This window comes from Jatropha curcas, chromosome 2 (genome assembly GCF_041381405.1).
Source record: "Jatropha curcas cultivar XTBG-Jc1 chromosome 2, XTBG_Jcur_1.0, whole genome shotgun sequence".
NCBI lineage: Eukaryota > Viridiplantae > Streptophyta > Magnoliopsida > Malpighiales > Euphorbiaceae > Jatropha > Jatropha curcas.
The window spans coordinates 30200767-30220166 of NC_143152.1; the positions used below are offsets into that span (position 1 = coordinate 30200767).

The 19400-nt window shown below is 34.9% G+C and overlaps 4 protein-coding genes across 7 annotated transcripts; 3 read left to right on the top strand and 1 right to left on the bottom strand.

Moving 5' to 3' along the window:
* Positions 1 to 521: 521 nt before the first annotated feature.
* LOC105632606 (C2 calcium/lipid-binding plant phosphoribosyltransferase family protein) lies at positions 522 to 4212 on the top strand. Its single transcript, XM_012215033.4, has one exon. The coding sequence runs from the start codon at positions 828 to 830 to the stop codon at positions 4017 to 4019; it is 3192 nt and encodes a 1063-aa protein (XP_012070423.1). The 5' UTR covers positions 522 to 827; the 3' UTR covers positions 4020 to 4212.
* Positions 4213 to 6547: 2335 nt separating this feature from the next.
* On the top strand, positions 6548 to 10375 carry LOC105632607 (uncharacterized). Of its 3 annotated transcripts, none has more exons than XM_012215034.4 (10): positions 6548 to 6654; positions 7063 to 7317; positions 7422 to 7626; positions 8071 to 8161; positions 8231 to 8376; positions 8623 to 8866; positions 8950 to 9054; positions 9146 to 9328; positions 9414 to 9618; positions 9815 to 10375. In XM_012215034.4, the coding sequence occupies exons 2-10, from the start codon at positions 7098 to 7100 to the stop codon at positions 10297 to 10299; spliced, it is 1884 nt and encodes a 627-aa protein (XP_012070424.1). In that variant the 5' UTR covers positions 6548 to 6654; positions 7063 to 7097; the 3' UTR covers positions 10300 to 10375. The 3 variants fall into 3 exon arrangements, with proteins under 3 accessions (XP_012070424.1, XP_037493807.1, XP_037493808.1); XM_037637879.2 differs by having other exon boundaries at positions 6628 to 6755; XM_037637880.2 differs by having other exon boundaries at positions 6631 to 6650.
* A 972-nt stretch (positions 10376 to 11347) lies between these two features.
* LOC105632608 (uncharacterized) lies at positions 11348 to 14927 on the top strand. Of its 2 annotated transcripts, none has more exons than XM_089718188.1 (10): positions 11348 to 11401; positions 11795 to 12038; positions 12165 to 12369; positions 12721 to 12811; positions 12923 to 13068; positions 13198 to 13441; positions 13540 to 13644; positions 13733 to 13915; positions 14009 to 14213; positions 14350 to 14927. In XM_089718188.1, exons 2-10 carry the CDS (start codon positions 11825 to 11827, stop codon positions 14832 to 14834), a joined length of 1878 nt encoding a protein of 625 aa, XP_089574314.1. In that variant the 5' UTR covers positions 11348 to 11401; positions 11795 to 11824; the 3' UTR covers positions 14835 to 14927. The 2 variants fall into 2 exon arrangements, with proteins under 2 accessions (XP_089574314.1, XP_037493804.1); XM_037637876.2 differs by lacking the exon at positions 11348 to 11401 and adding an exon at positions 11426 to 11555.
* A 909-nt stretch (positions 14928 to 15836) lies between these two features.
* LOC105632609 (uncharacterized) lies at positions 15837 to 18421 on the bottom strand. The gene is made up of 2 exons (XM_012215036.4): positions 18247 to 18421; positions 15837 to 17561 (listed from the first exon to the last, which is right to left on the bottom strand). The coding sequence occupies exon 2, from the start codon at positions 17494 to 17496 to the stop codon at positions 16057 to 16059; it is 1440 nt and encodes a 479-aa protein (XP_012070426.1). The 5' UTR covers positions 17497 to 17561; positions 18247 to 18421; the 3' UTR covers positions 15837 to 16056.
* Positions 18422 to 19400: the final 979 nt, after the last annotated feature.

The following is a 19400-nucleotide window of genomic DNA, read 5'->3' on the forward strand; positions in this document are numbered from 1 at the left end:
AAATAAAATAAAATAAAATAAAGAAAAGAAAAGATACCTCATTTGTGTGGATTGATCAATCTGTTTTCTCTTAGACACGTTGTGTCTAAAAGGCTGCCACAGAGAGACTGAAGGGTGATAACCGCAACCGCTCTTGCCATCGCCAAAGCACAACCTATGCCATTTAGCAAAACTCCACATAATATTATGCTAACTTTCCTTTCTAATTATACGTTGGAAATGTTATTCACCAACTTACCAATATTTTCAATATTAAAACTAGAATTTTATTTAAATACCATCTTCCGCTCTTAACTAGAAGTGTTGATCTGTGTTAATTTATACACCCACTTGCATGGCAATAAACAATAGTGCTACTGCTACTGCTACTGCTACTGCTACACACGTTAGACGTTAAACTTTCATTGAACTGTGAGAAATTAAAGCTAAGGTGTCATCTTTTGTCCAAATTATATAAAATATGGTGGTGACAGAACCTCCTATAGGTCGGTTGATGACACAAAAGAGACTCATCTTTGAAAAAAGCATGCCCATCTCTTGTTGGCATTAACTCATCAAATACATCCTGCTAAGATTAAGGACGGCCATAAAGCAAAAGGTGCAGGAATCTTTCAGTCTCTCAAAAAAAATTTTTTTAAAAAAAAAAACAAGAAACAATATTTATTGGTCTTAAAGATGTTCTTGAACATCAAGTTAAGCACCTTTGTTTTATTTTTATTTTCTTTTCTCTCCTCCTCTTTTTTCACTCTTTCCCATTCATTATATATTCCCTCTCTATATTTTCTTTTTCCATTTTCCTCTTCAAATAATGTAAAATTGCACTCACCATGGCCAAAAATCAGAAACTATTTGTTGAAGTTGTAGATGCTCGCAATCTTCTACCTAAAGACGGTCATGGGACGTCTAGTCCTTTTGTTACTGTTGATTTTTACGGGCAGCGAAAGCGGACGCAGACTGCAATACGCGATTTGAATCCGACGTGGAATGAAGTTCTTGAATTTAATGTTGGTAAGCCATCTAATGTGTTTGGTGACATGCTTGAGCTTGATATTTGCCATGATAAAACGTATGGCCCCACTAGAAGGAATGTTCATCTTGGAAGAATCAGACTCAATTCTACTCAGTTTGTTAGAAAAGGTGAAGAGGCTTTGATATATTATCCTTTGGAGAAGAAGTACTTGTTCAGTTGGATTCAAGGCGAAATTGGCTTGAAGATTTATTATCAAGATGAAGTTATACCGCCACCTCCTCCTCCTCCACCACCACCGCCACCGGAAGCACCAGCGGAGGAAGCTAAACCTGATTCAAAAGTTGAAGCAACAGCTGAGAAGCCACAAGATCAACCACCGGCAGCCGGTGAAAAGCCTGATGCAACAGCTGCAACCACCGCAGAGCCGGATAAAGAACCACCTGCAGAGGGCGCTAAGCCTAGTGAAGAGCCACCAGCTGAAGCGGCACCACCACCTGCAGATAATGCACCAGCTCCAATTCAAGTTGAAAAACCACCAGAATCTGAGACACAGCCACCACCACCAGCAGCAGAAACGACTGAAAGTCAAGGCGATCCACCTGCAGCAGCTAACGAGGCTGCGCAATGTGATGGTGATATTGTTTTGGAACCCGCAGCCAATGAATTGGGTCCAACGTCACCGGAAATAATGGCCGCGTCAGTATCTGGATCTGTACCTGAAGTTCGAGTAGCTAGTATCAATGATCCACATCATATTCCAAGGCCAGTAGCCTCCACCACGAACTACGCATTGGAACCACAAGAAAGTATCTCAATCGAACGATCATCATTTGATCTCGTTGAAAAGATGCACTACTTATTTGTACGTGTAGTGAAAGCACAAGGTCTTCCATCGAAAGGCAATCCCATTGTAAGAATTGTAACCTCAGGCAGTCGAATACAGTCCAGACCTGCACGAAAGACTGCTTTTTTCGAGTGGGATCAGACATTCGCATTCGGCCGCGACGCACCAGAGTCCTCCTCCATCCTTGAAGTCTCAGTGTGGGACCCGCCTGGTGGGGACCCCAAATCCGATTTGGCTGGTGCGAAATTCCTTGGTGGAATTTGCTTTGACGTAACAGAAATTCCTTTGCGGGATCCACCGGACAGTCCCTTGGCCCCACAATGGTACAGGTTGGAAGGTGGGATCCACATAGGTGACGTGTTGCTTGGTAACATAATGCTTGCCACGTGGGTAGGGACACAAGCTGACGAGGCATTTCCTGATGCTTGGAAGACAGACGCAGCCGGTAACGTTAACTCGAGAGCCAAAGTTTATCTCTCTCCAAAATTATGGTATTTGAGAGCCACTGTAGTTGAAGCCCAAGACATTTTTCCAGTAACCCATTTAAAAGAGGCCTCGTTTCAGCTCAAAGCCCAATTAGGGTTTCAAGTCCAAAAAACTAAAACCGTCGTCACTCGCAACGGCAACCCATCTTGGAATGAAGACTTGCTCTTCGTGGCTGCCGAACCTTTTAGCGACGACTTGCATTTCACCATAGAAAACCGGCAATCTAAAGGACCTGTCACCGTCGGGATTGCTAGAATTCCTCTAACGGCCATCGAGAGGCGTGTTGATGACAGGAAGGTAGCGTCCCGGTGGTTCAGTTTTGAAGATCCAAACAGTGAAAAGGTAGCTTATAAAGGTAGAGTCCAGTTGAAGTTATGTTTCGATGGTGGATATCACGTGATGGACGAGGCGGCTCACGTGTGCAGCGATTACCTGCCCACGGCAAGGCAGCTCTGGAAACCTCCGGTTGGCACTGTTGAATTAGGTATCATTGGGTGCAAGAACTTGTTGCCTATGAAAACCAAAGACGGTAAAGGTTGTACAGATGCTTATAGTGTAGCCAAGTACGGTCCAAAATGGGTACGTACAAGGACCGTATGCGATAGTTTGGATCCTAAATGGAATGAGCAATACACTTGGAAAGTATTTGACCCTTCAACGGTGTTGTCCATTGGAGTCTTTGATAGCAGGGAAGTATTCGAACGCGACGGCGATAAAACAGCCTCGCCTCCTGATTACCGTATTGGTAAAATACGGATACGTATATCTACGTTGGAGACGGGTAAGGTGTACAGAAACTCATATCCGTTGATTTTGTTGACAAACAACGGAGTGAAGAAAATGGGAGAAATCGAAGTGGCAGTAAGGTTTATACGTACAACACCGACGTTGGATTTCTTACACGTGTACTCCCAGCCTTTGTTGCCGTTGATGCATCATATAAAGCCACTAGGAGTGGTTCAGCAAGATATGCTGAGGAGTGCAGCTGTCAGGATTATAGCAACCCACTTGTCAAGATCAGAGCCGCCCCTTCGACGTGAGATCGTGCTTTACATGCTTGATGCAGACTCGCACGCTTTTAGCATGCGAAAAGTGCGTGCCAACTGGTTTAGGATCATCAACGTGATCGCAGGGGTTTTAGATATTGTACGGTGGATAGACGATACACGTGTATGGAGGAATCCAACAGCTACTCTACTCGTGCATGCATTGCTAGTGATGCTTGTGTGGTTCCCTGATTTGATTGTCCCCACATTGGCATTTTACGTGTTTGTGATTGGTGCTTGGAATTACAGGTTTAGAACACGGGACCCTCTGCCGGACTTTGATCCTAAGATCTCATTGGCTGATACCGTTGATAGAGAGGAACTTGATGAGGAGTTTGATACATTGCCAAGTACGAGATCACCGGATACAATACGAGCGAGGTACGATAAGTTACGTACACTCGGGATACGTGTACAAAAAGTATTAGGGGATTTCGCGACACAAGGAGAAAGAGTGCAAGCATTAGTGACGTGGAGAGATCCAAGAGCGACAGGTATTTTTGTAGGGCTGTGTTTTGTGGTAGCAGTGATATTATACTTGGTACCATCCAAAATGGTGGCCATGGCATTTGGATTCTACTATTTCCGGCATCCGATATTCCGTGATCGAATGCCGTCGCCGGCGTTAAACTTCTTCAGGAGGCTTCCGTCGTTGTCTGATCGAATAATGTAGGGTTGGTATTAGGATAAAAGCACTGGATTAGATCCTTGTTAGCTGGCCAGCCCTCTGCCTTCAATGAATGTAGACTGGATGATTTAGCTTTATTGCACTATATAGCTGTGTTTCAGAAACCCATCTTAAAAATATAGATATTAAAAGAATAATATGGAGTTGCTAAAAGGCTATATATACATATTTGCATTCACATTAGTGCAACAAAAGATTTTTTTTTTTTTTTAATTAAGATAATTAAAAATCACAACTAAACTCTTAATCAAAATTGCAAGAGTATGAGTTGTATAGTCATATGGTATTTACCTTTGTGCGTAATACAACATCTCTCCTTGTAGAAAATGGCTTGAGGAAAGCATGTATGGATTAAGATTTTTTTTATCAGCAAAAATATTAAATTTTATTAACTTATAAAAATTTATTTTATTCAAGTATTAATTCGAGTCAATAGGCTCCACAGACATCTAACCTAATTCGGATATTGAAGATTAAGATTATTTAATTAAATTGAAGAATACATTGTCTTATTGTTTAATGAATGAAATAGAGGTAATGAAGAATACTTTTAGACTCATCTAGAATATTTAATTAATCCTACGCAATGGACGTTAACTTTGTTCTTGATCATAAGGAACATCTCCCCTATTTAGAAGTAGTAGCTGTCGGTTTAATGAAAACACACGAGTACAATAATTCCAAGGGGAAAAACCGCCAGAATTATATTTTTAATCAAACAAACAACACAATAATTAAATTTTTATAAAAAAATTATACAGCATAATATAAATATAATTTATATTCATACTTATTTTTATAAAATTACTATTTCAGAGATATTTTGAAAAATAAAAGTAAATAAATTTTTAATTATAAATTTATTTCACACATGATAATATGAAATTTAATTGAATTATATATTTTAAATTAATTATACCAAATATGAAAAGACATTCACAAATTTTAAATTCATTTATATCGATCGGATCACTAGTGGAGAATAGAAAATTTTGAAAATTTTTTCAAAAGGGACAAAAATGAAAATAATTGATTGGAGCTAAATATGGCATAGTTAACGGGTCAACCCATTAAGACACAGCAATACAACTTATTCTATACTCCAACTTGTTTCTTCCTCTTTCCACTTTCTATTATTTATAGGAAAAATTTATTCATGTTCGGATTATAAGCTCACGTATACACTAAACTAATCAAGAATATTATTTAGTAATTTATTGTATCCGTTTTGTTTTAAATAGTTTTTTTTATTAAATTTATAAAAGCAAATAAATTAAATAATGTGAGAATAGCCGCCTCCATGCCATTGTGTCCATCTTAATAATTAATGTGAAAAATTAATTAATTACAAATATGTCCATCTTAAAATAGAAAAATTCGCTAATTTCTATAAAATTAATATTTCAATTTACGGAAAAAAATTTATTTATAAAAAGAGATAATCACAAATAAAAAATAAAAGAAATATTAAAAATAAAAGGAAGATAATATTTCAATTGACAATGCAGGCGGGACATATAAAAAAATTTTTAAATTCAATGATCGTTCAGAGCTGAATTAGGCGACCGCCTATAAAGAAATTGAAAAAATAACTTAGTCAATGAAAAAGAAAAACAAAAAAAAAAAAAAAAAAGAAATCGCAAAATAAAGTCGTATTTATATTTTTTTTTTCTCTATCTTATAATATTATATTAATTTGCAATATTCGTTGAGATTTTCTTGCTTCTTTATATGTTAAACCATATTTTGTTGGGTAGTGGTTTGGAAGGAAGAATGTCACAGCTCTCACACGTCCATTATTTTGCTTTCTTTTTCCTCCTTAGAATTATTAAAGCATCCGGGAAAATTTATCTAGACTAGAACCGTGTCCATTTATAAATTAATCTGTTGAAATTGAAGATTTTTATTGAAATAAAGATATTTTTGGCTATACTAAATTTTATAATTTTTTTGAAAATTATGGTTTGGAAAAAAAAATTAAATTATAATTTATTAAAATGAAACCACATTTCCTATTTAATAAGATAATTACATGATATCTAAACTATTTTTTTCTTTTAGTTTAGATTAGTTCAAATGAACAAGTTTTTGAATTATTGATTAGAAAAAAAAGCCAAAAAGTTCCATAATTTTGCTTCATTTACATTATTATTTGTATGATGAATAGTTGATCGCCACTTCATTTGACCACAGCTGTTGTGTTGTGTCCTGTATCTCTTGTTGCATCCATTACCATGGGTTCAACATTTGAAAAATAATATTCCAATCTTTCAAACTTTTCTTTAAAACATAAAAAAAAAAAAAAAAAAAATCATTTGATTAACCTTTCATAACCAATAAACAATTGAACAAGTGAAAATAAATTCTGTTTTCAAATCAATTTTACTAATAAAATCAAAAAATTGAAAAAATAATTATTGAAATTAAAAGTTTTGTAGAATTTTTTGATTTATTTGGAGGTTTAATGAACTTAAAAAATAAAAAATAAACTAAAGAATGAATAACTTTAATCTACAAAGTAAAGTCACCTCAAAATTAAAGGGCAAACTTCCTATAAATACCACCTCTATCCTACAGACTCTCACGCCTTTCTCCTAAACCTCTCTCCCTCAAGTGGTGGGTAAGTTTGTCAAGCAGTGGCTATTGCGTATTGGGTTTCTTTTAATTTCTTACTGCAAATTCTCAGTTCTTCTTCCCCATTCCGTTTTTTCTGTTTTTTCTGTAAGTTTTTCAATGCTCTGTTTCTTTAGAAAATAGAAGTGGAAAAGAAATGATGCCATAGTTCTAATTTTTCTTGAGAATATGAAATAATTTGATATTACGATTATATTTTTTGCATTTCTACCTGTACATGTGTCTCTCTTCAGGCTAAACTGAGCTGCAGTTGTTCTTTCTCTAATGCAGCTCTGTTTTAAAACTGTTCTCTGTGTATTTGAAAACATGAATGTTGTACATTATTCTTTAATTTTCTTTTTCCTATTTACCTTGAAACGAATTTTCTAATTCAGCATTATACTTCTTGTTCTAGAATTACAAAAAACAAAAAGAAAAAGGAAAAGGAAAATGAAAATGGGTAGAATTCCCATCTTCTTGATGGGGCTTGCTCTGTTCTTGGGAGCCATGGCAGAAGCAGAGTACGTGAAATATAAAGATCCAAAACAGCCCTTAAATGTTCGTATAAAGGACTTAATGAAGAGGATGACACTGGAGGAAAAGATTGGCCAAATGACTCAGATTGAACGTAGCGTTGCATCAACTGAGGTCATGGAGAAGTACCACATTGGTAAGAATCATTTATCATTTCCTTTTCATTTTTTTCAAAATAAAAAACAGAGAAACAGAGATAAAGGCTCTTCCCTTTTTTTTTTTTACCATGAAAATTTGCAGGGAGTGTATTGAGCGGAGGAGGTAGTGTTCCAGTTAAACAAGCTTCTGCTGAAACTTGGATTAAAATGGTAAATGAGTTTCAAAAGGGTTCTTTATCGACTAGACTTGGAATTCCTATGATTTATGGGATTGATGCTGTTCATGGCCACAACAATGTCTATAAAGCAACAATTTTTCCTCACAATATTGGTCTTGGAGCTACCAGGCAAGTAAATCATCTTCTAAATAAATCATATTTGAAATTGGGATATAAACTTAGACCAAATTTTCATGCAAAACAAATAGGAAAGTAGGGTTGTCATATTTCTAAGATAAAAACTATACTACATATTGGTGTCTCCCTTCTGTTTCTTATTGTCGGCTTCTGTCTCCTTTTTGTTTTTGATTGTTGGCTTCTATTTTGTCTTTGTTTTATGGTTGGTTCAAAGGTTTTAACAAGCTCATAATATAATGTACATCAATGTGAAACCCCCAGATTATGTACAAAGACCTGCCATGGACAATTTTAAATCTAATGAAAATATCAAAGATTAGATTTATTGCAAAAAAAAAAAGATTTGATTTTTTTTCTCTTTTTCATTACTTTTCATTTTTTAAACTATTATAATTTTCAGATATTCTTGATGAAAATTTCTTTCCTATTAACTAGGGACCCTGAACTTGTCAAGAGAATTGGGGCAGCAACTGCACTTGAAGTCAGGGCAACAGGCATTCCTTATGTCTTTGCACCTTGTATCGCGGTAACTCTCCAATCCAACAACAATAATTATTTATTTCATTATAAAATTCTGATCCCAAAAAGTTTACAGGTATGCAGAGATCCAAGATGGGGTAGATGCTACGAAAGCTATAGTGAAGATCCAAAGGTTGTTCAATCAATGACTGAAATAATACCAGGATTACAAGGAGACATTCCTTCTGGCTCTCCTAAGGGTGTTCCTTTTGTTGCTGACAAGTAAGATTTTTCTCTCTTGAGGATTCTATAGAGTTCATCAATATCATTAACTTCTTGTCTTCAGTAGATATGAGTTCTACAATGTGATTTTTGAAAGTTGTGGTACCTATTTTCGTTTTATATTTTTTTGGACCTTTCGTTTTTTATTATGTGTTACAATCAATCATTTGCTATACAAAAAAATACCCATTTCCTTAAGTTAGCTTAGCTGTTAATCAATCGTGTTCTCAAATTTGCTTTTGACAGAACAAAAGTTGCTGCTTGTGCCAAGCACTATGTTGGTGATGGAGGAACAACAAATGGGATTAATGAGGATAATACGGTCACAAGCAGACATGGTTTGCTCAGCATTCACATGCCAGGCTACTACAACTCGATCATTAAGGGAGTGTCAACTGTCATGGTTTCCTACTCTAGCTGGAATGGAATTAAGATGCATACTAATGGCGAATTAATCACTGGCTTTCTCAAGAAAACTCTTCGATTCAGGGTAGGACAATTTCTTTAAAATTTTTGAGTTAGGATTGTATTCATCTTTTGAGTTCAATTGCAAAATTTTACTGGTTGTTGCAGGGTTTTGTAATCTCAGATTGGCAAGGTATTGACAGGATTACCTCTCCACCTCACGCTAACTATACGTATTCCATCCAAGCAGGAATTAGTGCTGGAATTGACATGGCAAGTCGTTAGTGTGAAAGCTAGCATTTTTCTTTATCAGGTTATCGCCATTTTATTCTATCTATTAATACTTGTCGTAGCAATTCTACAGATCATGGTTCCGTTCAACTACACAGAATTTATCGACGGTCTGACGGACCAAGTGAAGAAAAACATCATTCCTATGAGCCGAATTGATGATGCAGTAAAGAGAATTTTGCGAGTGAAGTTCACGATGGGATTATTTGAGAACCCATATGCTGATGAGAGCTTGGTGAACCAGCTTGGAAGTCAAGTTAGTTACAGGTTATTGATTTTCAAAATCCAATAATAATACTAATTACAGGTTATTAATTTAGCAATCCTGACAACAAAAACAGGAACATAGAGAACTGGCAAGGGAAGCTGTTAGGAAATCACTTGTTCTGCTAAAGAATGGTAAAAATGCTAATGAACCATTGTTACCCCTTCCTAAGAAGAGCTCGAAAATACTTGTCGCTGGCAGCCATGCAGACAATCTTGGTTATCAGTGTGGTGGTTGGACAATTGAGTGGCAAGGCCTTAGTGGCAACAACCACACAAGTGGTAATTTTCTCAACTCATCCCCATGTAGTTTTTATTTTTTTTTTATTTATTTTTTATTTTTTTTGGGTTAATTTGGCTTCAGTTGTGTAGAACTCAGAAACCTCCCAATCCTGGAGACAACCAGAAAATTTATTTAATGGTTTGAACAAACAAAGCTAAAACATGAAACTTTACCTGACAATATTATTTCATACAGGTACTACAATCCTTACAGCTATCAAAAATACTGTTGATCCAAGCACAAAAATTGTCTACAATGAAAATCCTGACGCAGACTTTGTCAAATCCAACAAATTCTCCTACGCTATTGTTGTAGTAGGAGAACACCCATATGCAGAAACACAAGGTGATAGCATGAATCTGACATTATCTAATCCTGGTCCGAGTACTATCCAGAATGTTTGTGGAGCTGTCAAATGTGTTGTAATCGTGGTCTCTGGTCGCCCTGTCGTAATGCAGCCATATGTGAACTCGATAGAAGCTCTGGTCGCTGCTTGGCTTCCTGGAACTGAAGGCCAGGGTGTTGCTGATGTTTTATTTGGTGACTATGGTTTCACAGGCAAGCTTTCGCGTACATGGTTCAAGAGCGTTGATCAGTTGCCTATGAATGTTGGAGATAGAAATTATGATCCGCTCTTCCCATTTGGATTCGGCCTCACTACTGAACCCGTCAACGCTTAGATGTCTATTTTGTAGCAAAAATAAATAATTATTTTTATCTTAAAGAATTATTAAAGAAATAACCTTTTTTTTTTAATTTTGAGAACAATCTAATCTCTCTCTTTTTTTCCACCAAAAGAGATAATTAAGAAATAATCTAATTAGAAAATTAGGATGATGCCATTAAAGAAATAGTCCAGCTAGCAGTCAATTAAGAAATCATAATATATAGAAATATACAACTTAATGTCTCTAATCTAGAGCCAAAAAACATTTATTCAATACGTCAAGTTGTTCTTTTTCTCCTTTTCTATTCCTCTCCATTTTGTCCTAATCCAGCAATTTGCCAAACAATATTACATGGAGAATTGAAATCTAAATAAAAAAATAAAAAAAAATGGTTGGTAATTTATTTTTACCAAACGCGTTAGAAATATCACGTGCATTAAATGCAACTATAATGTATACATATGGACTTAAAATATTCAGGATATATTTGGTAATCAATAATGAAATACCTTTGCAGATTGGGAAAAAACTATCTATACAGAGCCCACTTATACTAATTACAACTAATATTTTGATTCGAATAAAGATATTTCTCATTAGAAATGAAAAAAAAAAAAAGGAGAAGATTAATATTTTTTTTTTAAATTTTGATTGGCTTGGGACTATTTATATATCTAATTGTAGGTAAGAAATTTCCTTCGACGCAACGTGTCAACGCTTTTAAGAGAATTTTATTTAAATATCACCTCAATCCTAATGATGTGGAGACATGTGTATAAATAAAAATAAAATAAAATCAATCACCAAATATTTTGTAGGTTGTGCTCTTTCCAAAAAAACTACAAATAAAGGAAATTATTTGTTTAGATACGGTCCATAATTATAAATAAAAACTATAAACTATAAATCTTATTTTCATTGGTTAGGTCAATTAGTGGAGTCATGGAGCTGTTCTAAGTAAAATTTTTCCACAAATAAATAAGTGAATAAATAGAATAATGTCAAGTGGATAAATAGATAAATAAATAAAACAATCACAAAACTCGCTTGAAGCTGAAGGTATCCTTTAAACTTTCAAGCCTCTCTATCCGGCTATATATCTATCTCTTGGTTGGTGAGTGAGCCCAACAGTGGCTAGTGTCTATTATTTCTTATTTCAAATTCTCAGTTCTTCTTCTTCATTCCCTTGTTCCTGTTATTTTCTCTAAGTTATTTCAATGCTCTGTTTCGTGATACAACAAAATATGATTTTCCAGTTATGGTGATATGTATGTTACATTTTGTATATGTATTTGTCTCTCTTTATGGGCTAATGAACTTAGCTGCATTTTCTTTTAGGGTGAATTATTATTCGTACGTAGTATCTATTGTTTTTCTAATGTTGCTCTCTTTCGATTTTTTTTTTAGGAGATATAAATGCTTTTTGTACTTTTCTTAAATTTTCCTTTCCCTATTTTACCTTGGAACACGTTTCCTCTTTCTAATTCAACACTATTTCTTGCTCTAGAATTAAACAAAAGAAAAGAGAAAAAAGAAAATGGGTAGAATTCTCATCTTCTTGATGGGGCTTGCTCTGTTATGGGGAGCCATTGCAGAAGCAGAGTACATGAAATATAAAGATCCAAAACAGCCCTTAAACGTTCGAATAAAGGACTTAATGAAAAGGATGACATTGGAGGAAAAAATTGGCCAAATGACTCAGATTGAACGCAGCAATGCATCAGCTGAAGTCATGAAGAAGTACTACATTGGTAAGAATCATTAGTCATCTTTTCTTTTTTTTTTTTTTTTTTTTTTTTTTAAAGTAAAGAACATAGGAACAGAGATAAAGACTTTCTTATTTTTTTTATTGTTTTTTTGCCCCTTGAAATTTGCAGGGAGTGTATTGAGTGGAGGAGGGAGTGTTCCAGTTAAACAAGCTTCTGCAGAAACTTGGATTAAAATGGTGAATGAATTTCAAAAGGGTTCTTTATCTACTAGACTTGGAATTCCTATGATTTATGGGATTGATGCTGTTCATGGCCACAACAATGTCCATAATGCGACAATTTTTCCCCACAATATTGGCCTTGGAGCCACCAGGCAAGTAAATATCCTTCCAGCAATTAGCCCAATAGTAGGTATATTATCTGATATAGGCCAAAGTTCCTCAATAGTCAAAATGTATATATATTGAAAATAAAGATGTACTAGTTATTATTAGCATCAGACAGAATCTGTAGCTCTAGCTAACACATGCGCCACATAATTCGCTAATCTTTTCACAAAGAAGAGAGTGTTAAATCTATACTTCATATATTTTGATAAGTTTCATAAATTTCAAAATCCTTAATCCAGGAGGGGAGATAGTGTATTCATACTCATACACTCAGCTAATATAGCCATTTTAGAGGATATTAGTATTCCTGATGAAATTTCATTGTCATTAACTAGGGATCCTCAACTTGTTAAGAGAATTGGGGCAGCAACTGCACTGGAAGTTAGGGCAACAGGCATCCCTTATGTTTTTGCACCTTGTATTGCGGTGACTGTCTAATCCAACAATTAATTTCCAGAAGCCAAATATATATATATATATATATATATATATATATATATATATATCATTAAATTCTCATTCCTTTTGAATTTACAGGTTTGTAGAGATCCAAGATGGGGTAGATGCTTTGAAAGCTACAGTGAAGATCCAAAGATTGTTCAAGCAATGACTGAAATAGTACCTGGATTGCAAGGAGACATTCCTTCTGGCTCTCGAAAGGGTGTTCCTTTTGTGGCTGGCAAGTAAGATTTTCTCGTGCAGTGTCAATATTACTAATACGCATAAAGATTGCTAATTTCATTCATTATATATCAGTAACACCCATTTCCTTTGCTGTGAATTGATCATGTCCTTAAATTTGCATTTGACAGAACAAAAGTTGCAGCTTGCGCCAAGCACTATGTTGGCGATGGAGGAACAAAAGATGGGCTTAATGCGAACAATACAGTGGTAAGCAGGCATGGGTTGCTCAGCATCCACATGCCAGGTTACTACAGCTCAATCATCAAGGGGGTGTCAACTATCATGGTTTCCCAGTCCACCTTGAACGGAATTAAGATGCATGCTAATCGCAACTGGATCATCGGTTATCTCAAGAACACGATAAGATTTAGGGTAGAACAATTTTTTAAAAATTTTGAGTTAGCATTTGTTATCCCTATCAGAAAGAAGAATCTAATATTTTGCACGCAAAATTGTGTTGGTTGTTGCAGGGTTTTGTAATCTCAGATTGGCAAGGTATTGACTGGATCACCACTCCACTTCATGCTAACTACACATATTCCATCCAAACAGGAATTAGTGCTGGAATTGACATGGCAAGTCAATAGTGTGTGAAACATTTTGCTTTATCAGGTTGTCATCATTTTATTCTATCTTCTAATACTTGCTATAGCAATTTTACAGATCATGGTTCCATACAACTATACAGAATTTATCGACGGTCTGACAGACCAAGTGAAGAAAAACATCATTCCTATAAGCCGAATTGATGATGCAGTAAAGAGAATTTTGCGAGTGAAATTCGTGATGGGTTTATTTGAGAACCCATATGCTGATGAGAGCTTGGTGCACCAGCTTGGAAGTGAGGTTAGCCACAGGTTATTCCTTTTAAAAATCCAATATAGAAGTAATCGGAGGATAAAAATATACTTGATTTAGGAAACCTGATAATGAAAACAGGAACATAGAGAACTGGCAAGGGAAGCTGTGAGGAAATCTCTTGTTCTGCTAAAGAATGGTAAATATGCTGGTAAGCCATTGCTGCCCCTTCCCAATAAAACATCGAAAATACTTGTTGCTGGCAGCCACGCAGACAATCTCGGTTATCAGTGTGGTGGATGGACAATTGAGTGGCAAGGACTCAGTGGCAACAATCTCACAACTGGTATATTTCCAACTCATTTATATTTTAAATCAAATAAAATATGATAACCTGAAAGAAAAACAACAGAGTTCCTTCAGGTCCTGAATGAATGAAAAAGCTAAAACATCAGGCCTTACCAGACTATTATTTTGAATAGGTACCACAATCCTTACAGCCATTAAAAAAGCTGTTGATCCAAGCACAAAAGTTGTCTACAGTGAAAATCCTGATGCGGACTTTGTCAAGTCCAACAAGTTCTCCTATGCTATTGTTGTAGTAGGAGAACACCCATATGCAGAAACACAAGGTGACAGCAGGAACCTGACAATTCCTTATCCTGGCCCAAATACCATCAAGAATGTCTGTGAAGCTGTCAAATGTGTTGTTATCCTTGTATCGGGCCGTCCTGTTGTAATGCAGCCATATATGAACTTGATAGATGCTCTTGTTGCTGCATGGCTTCCTGGAACTGAAGGCCAAGGTGTTGCTGATGTTTTATTTGGTGACTATGGTTTCACCGGAAAGCTTTCATTTACATGGTTCAAGACTGTTGATCAGCTGCCTATGATTGTTGGAGATCAACATTACGACCCCCTCTTCCCATTTGGATTTGGCCTCACTACTGAACCTGCCAAGGGTTAGATGTCCATTTTGTGAATCTGTAATTTATAACAGATTATTAGCTCAAATAAATTTGCTTCGGCTTAGAAATTAAACCTAACTATTATAGTTTCACTGGCTTTATAATTTGCTCTAGTTCAAATAAAAGAAAAACTACCATTGACAAACTAACCTGAGCATATTAACATGGTAGATCACAACAAACATTATTGTTGGAAATGATGAAAGATAGCAATTTTTACATGTCAAAAATAAAACTTCATCTGTTAAATATTAAAACCTAGTTAGGTTCCTTAAAAACATATATCTTTAGATCCTTCTTTGGCAGTGGAAACTTTTCAGATCTTTTCTGATACAGCGCACTAACTTTTAGATCTAGCAGTTAAGAATTTAAACCCTCAATAATGTTTTTGATAAAAAAAAAAAAAAAAAAAATCAATCAGTCAGTTTATAGTAAAGATTTGTTTTTCCCCTTGAAAGCTCCTACAAATTGCGTATCAAACCAACAAATGTGCACTCACAATAACTAGAGAGAAATTTTGTTGTGTATTATATTTGATATCAATAAAGAAGAGCAGCAGAAGACAATTTACCAGTGATTTTGCCCAACACTAGTCTCTCACACCTGCTCTGCCTGACAGTAAATGTTTTCATGAGTACTGAAATGATTGTCCAAATAGTTTGCTGGTATAAGGAAATACACTTACTTTCTTCATTAGGTAATGATTGCCAGAACCACCAACTTCATACACTTCAACCCTCATGACAAGACAGCATTGCTAATGTGATGGCTTGACTTGACAGAACCTGAAACGCCACACAAGTTTTAAAGCAGAAGTATTCCAAATTGGAGAGGGAAAATAATCGAGGATTATGAGTTTGGAATAAACTAATTTGATTGTTCAGATGCACGATCAATAATTCCATACAATACAAAACAAAAATAGTGTAGACATGTGAGTTATAATGACAGAAAATAGATAAATACACTCCTTGAAATGGCTTGGAGTATAAAACGTGAAATGAAGGGCCAAGAAAGCATTTGTTTTTTATTAATCACAAGAGTATTTCACATTTTATTCACATTAAACTACAGATATGAAAACACCTTCTATAACACTAGCAAGGTGGTCACGCTCTCTTAAAACTTTAATCCATGGAAACACTATATGCAACAGGTGAAGGCCGCACCATTTTGCATATGGAGCTACTTCACAGCGGCCTCCTGTGCATCTTGATCCTTCTAGGGAACAACAGAGCTTGCATTCTCAATTTCTTTTATCTGCCTCAAAATGTCAGCTTTTTTCTCGAGAACTTCATCAATTTTTCCATTAATCTTCTCTAACTTCACTTTCAGCTTGTCGAGGTCCTTGCTTTTATCATTCTCACCCTTTTTCCTTTTCTTATCTTTGTCTTTCTTCTCTTTACCTTCCTTTGCCTTACCTTTCCCCTCTTTTTCCCCTCCTGAATCTACTACAATATCCTTGGATGCAACTTCAATCTTGGACTCATCAACTTCATCCTTTTTCTCTTCTTTCACCTTCTTTTCTTTCTTCTTCTTCTTCTCCTTCTTTTCTCCACCTTCATCTATTACTTCTCCTTCTACTCCATCCTCATGCTTCTTACCTTTCTTTTCTTTATCCTTCTTCTTTTTCTTCTTCTCTTCTTTCTCTTTAGCTTCCTCTTCTTCTTCCTCATCTACTACATCCTTGTTTTTCTCCTCAGTTTGCTGCTTCTCTTTTTTCTTTTTCTCTTCCCCTTTGTCTTCTTTCTTTTTCTCCTTTTCCCCTCCCAAGTCCATTACAATACCCCTAGATGCAACTTCAGTCTTTGGCTCATCAACTTCATCCTTAGGTTCCTTCTCCTTTTTCTCTTCTTTGTCCTTCTTTTCTTTCTTTTTCTTCTTCGTTTCTCCTCCTTCATCTGTAACTTCCCCATCTACTCCATCCTCATGCTTCTTATCTTTCTTTTCTTTATCCTTCTTCTTTTTCTTCTTCTCTTCTTTACCTTTACCTTCATCATCTTCTTCCTCATCTACTTCATCCTTGTTTTTCTTCTCTTCCTCAGATTCTTCACCTACCTTCTCTTCATCTTTGACCTTCTTATCTTTCACTTTCTTTTCCTTTTTGTCTTTTTTCTTCTCTTCATCTTTTTCCTTAACATCCTTTCCATGCTTCTTATCTTCTCCTTCCTTAGTACTCAAACTTTTATCCTTGACTTCACCAGTCCCTTTCTCTTCCTTCACTGAATCTTTCTCCCTCACCTCCTCATCATGTTCCTTTTTATTCTTTCTTTTTTTCTCATCTTTTTCACTGTCTTTCTTATCTTCCTTTTTCTTAGTCCCTTCGTTTTCATGGTGTAACTCTGACCCTTCAGCTAAACTATCCTCACCCTCCTTTTCTTTCTTCTTCTTCTTCTTCTTTTCCTTGTCTTTCTCTTTCTTCTTGTCATCCTCATCTTCATCCTTCTTATTCTTCTTCTTCTTTTTATCTCCGTCGTCCTTGTCATCACTCTGCTTTGGCTTTTCCTTCTCTATCGACTTGGTCTTCAACTCAAGTTCCACCTCAGCTTTCTCATTATTCAGCTCTTTATCTTTACTCTTGACTTTGATATGTATTTCCTCCTTTTTAACCTTCTCTTCTACTTCGACAGCAGACGCAGCAGATTCAGATTTGTCTTCCATCTTGAGATTTTTGTCAAATGATTTAACTTCAAATGTAAAGCACTTATTGTTTAAGCACAGATTTCCTGGAGGGAAAAACAAAAAAACAAAAAAAAAAACACCAACCATTTTGAGGATGTAAGACATCAATTCCAACAAATAACCAACATGAGAACTGAAATTAATATTCAGACCAAAATAAGACTGATAATTGATTAAGCGAGCCGTCAAACATAACCAGTATTATCAGGAATAACTTATGCCACACACAAACAATAAGATTGCCTATTGAGAAAGGAGGATGAAAATTTCCCAGAAAAGCAATGAAAAAATCCCACCTTCATCAAGATGGATTTGCACATTATTACTGTTCTTTCCACAGTCACAGCTAAAAGGAAATGCCATAAACCAACAACCAAACAAAGAAAAACCATCCAAAAATGCCCTCTTTTTCTGGATTTCACACCTATTATAATTTTCCCTGCCAATCAATTACCTGAGAAAGAAAATAACTCCATATAGACAGTTCCCCTCTAAAACACTCTTTGTAAATCAGAAATAATTTATCAAACCTTCAAAAACAGATATAATTCCACTTCTATGATAGGAAATCCCTAAGGGCTGAGACAAAGATAGATTATTTAAATAAAACAATAATAATAATAATTTAGAAGAAGTTTCTAGCTAACCTGAAATGCATAACAAAAGATCAAAATCTAGGAAAACTCAGAAAGAACCATAACAATAAAAAAACGTGAAAAGAATTTGTACCTTAACTTTCCTCTTTTCTAGAAAAGAGAAGAATTCTTCTGTTACCAACTAACAAAGGAAATGATCTCGAGAGTCTTCAAGCAACCGCCTCTGTCACTGTGTACTTATACAGACCAAAAAGCTTGTCTTTTTCTCATCTCCAATTTTTTTCCTCTGCACCCTTTATTGCGGGTAATAACAGTTGAATCGTAGATGAAGAACATTAACGCGGTCCTGTACAGTTCTACACCGTAAGCAGAGCATACGTGTACAACTGGGTTAGTTAAACACGTGGATTTCTGCTATCCATCCCAAAGTATGAAAAGTAAAATTAAAGAATCAAATACATTGAATTAATTTAATTTTTATTGACATATATTTATATTAAACTTTAAATTCATAAAATTATTTTATTAAATTTATTAAATAGCTAAAAAATAAAAAATTATTAATATAAATTTATGCTTATTACACGTCAAATTATATTATATATATATAAATTAAAATCAACAACAAAAAAATATTAAAATTAATAATATTATCAAAATTCATATTTCATAGGCATACTAAATATTTTTTAAAAAATATTTTTTAAAGAATTTTAAAAAATTAAAAAAATGAAATTCAAGATAAATTTATATACTTCCATGTAAGAAATGTTGGAAATTAAATATGTACAAAGTCTCGCATTATTATATAATAATATTCCTCCTTAGTCCTTAAGAAATAAAACCGGTCTACGCGTCAAAGAAGTCATATGTTCATTCTCTAGTCTATAGTCCATGCTAAATGCTGTACACGTAACTGTCATTGTTTTCAATCCTTAGTTGTAAATTGTAATAACCTCGTTGTCTGTTTTTAGATAGCTCCTGTACTTCAAATATTATGTTCTCACTTTGACGCATTTCATCCAACACTTGGCATGCACTTTGTCAACTTAAGTACTTATGATTCTATAAATTTTCATCAATTTTGTATAAATATGATATTATTTTAATATATTTTGTATAAATATGAATCTATCGTCTATGAATCATTCAAAGTTTGGTACTATAGTTATAGATTGTCGATTTATATTAAATCAATTAGTTAATATCCATCTGAATTCGATCTGAAGCTAACATATCTGCTCATTTTCTTATTTGAGAGACTGTTTTTTCAGCTCGTTTTTAAAT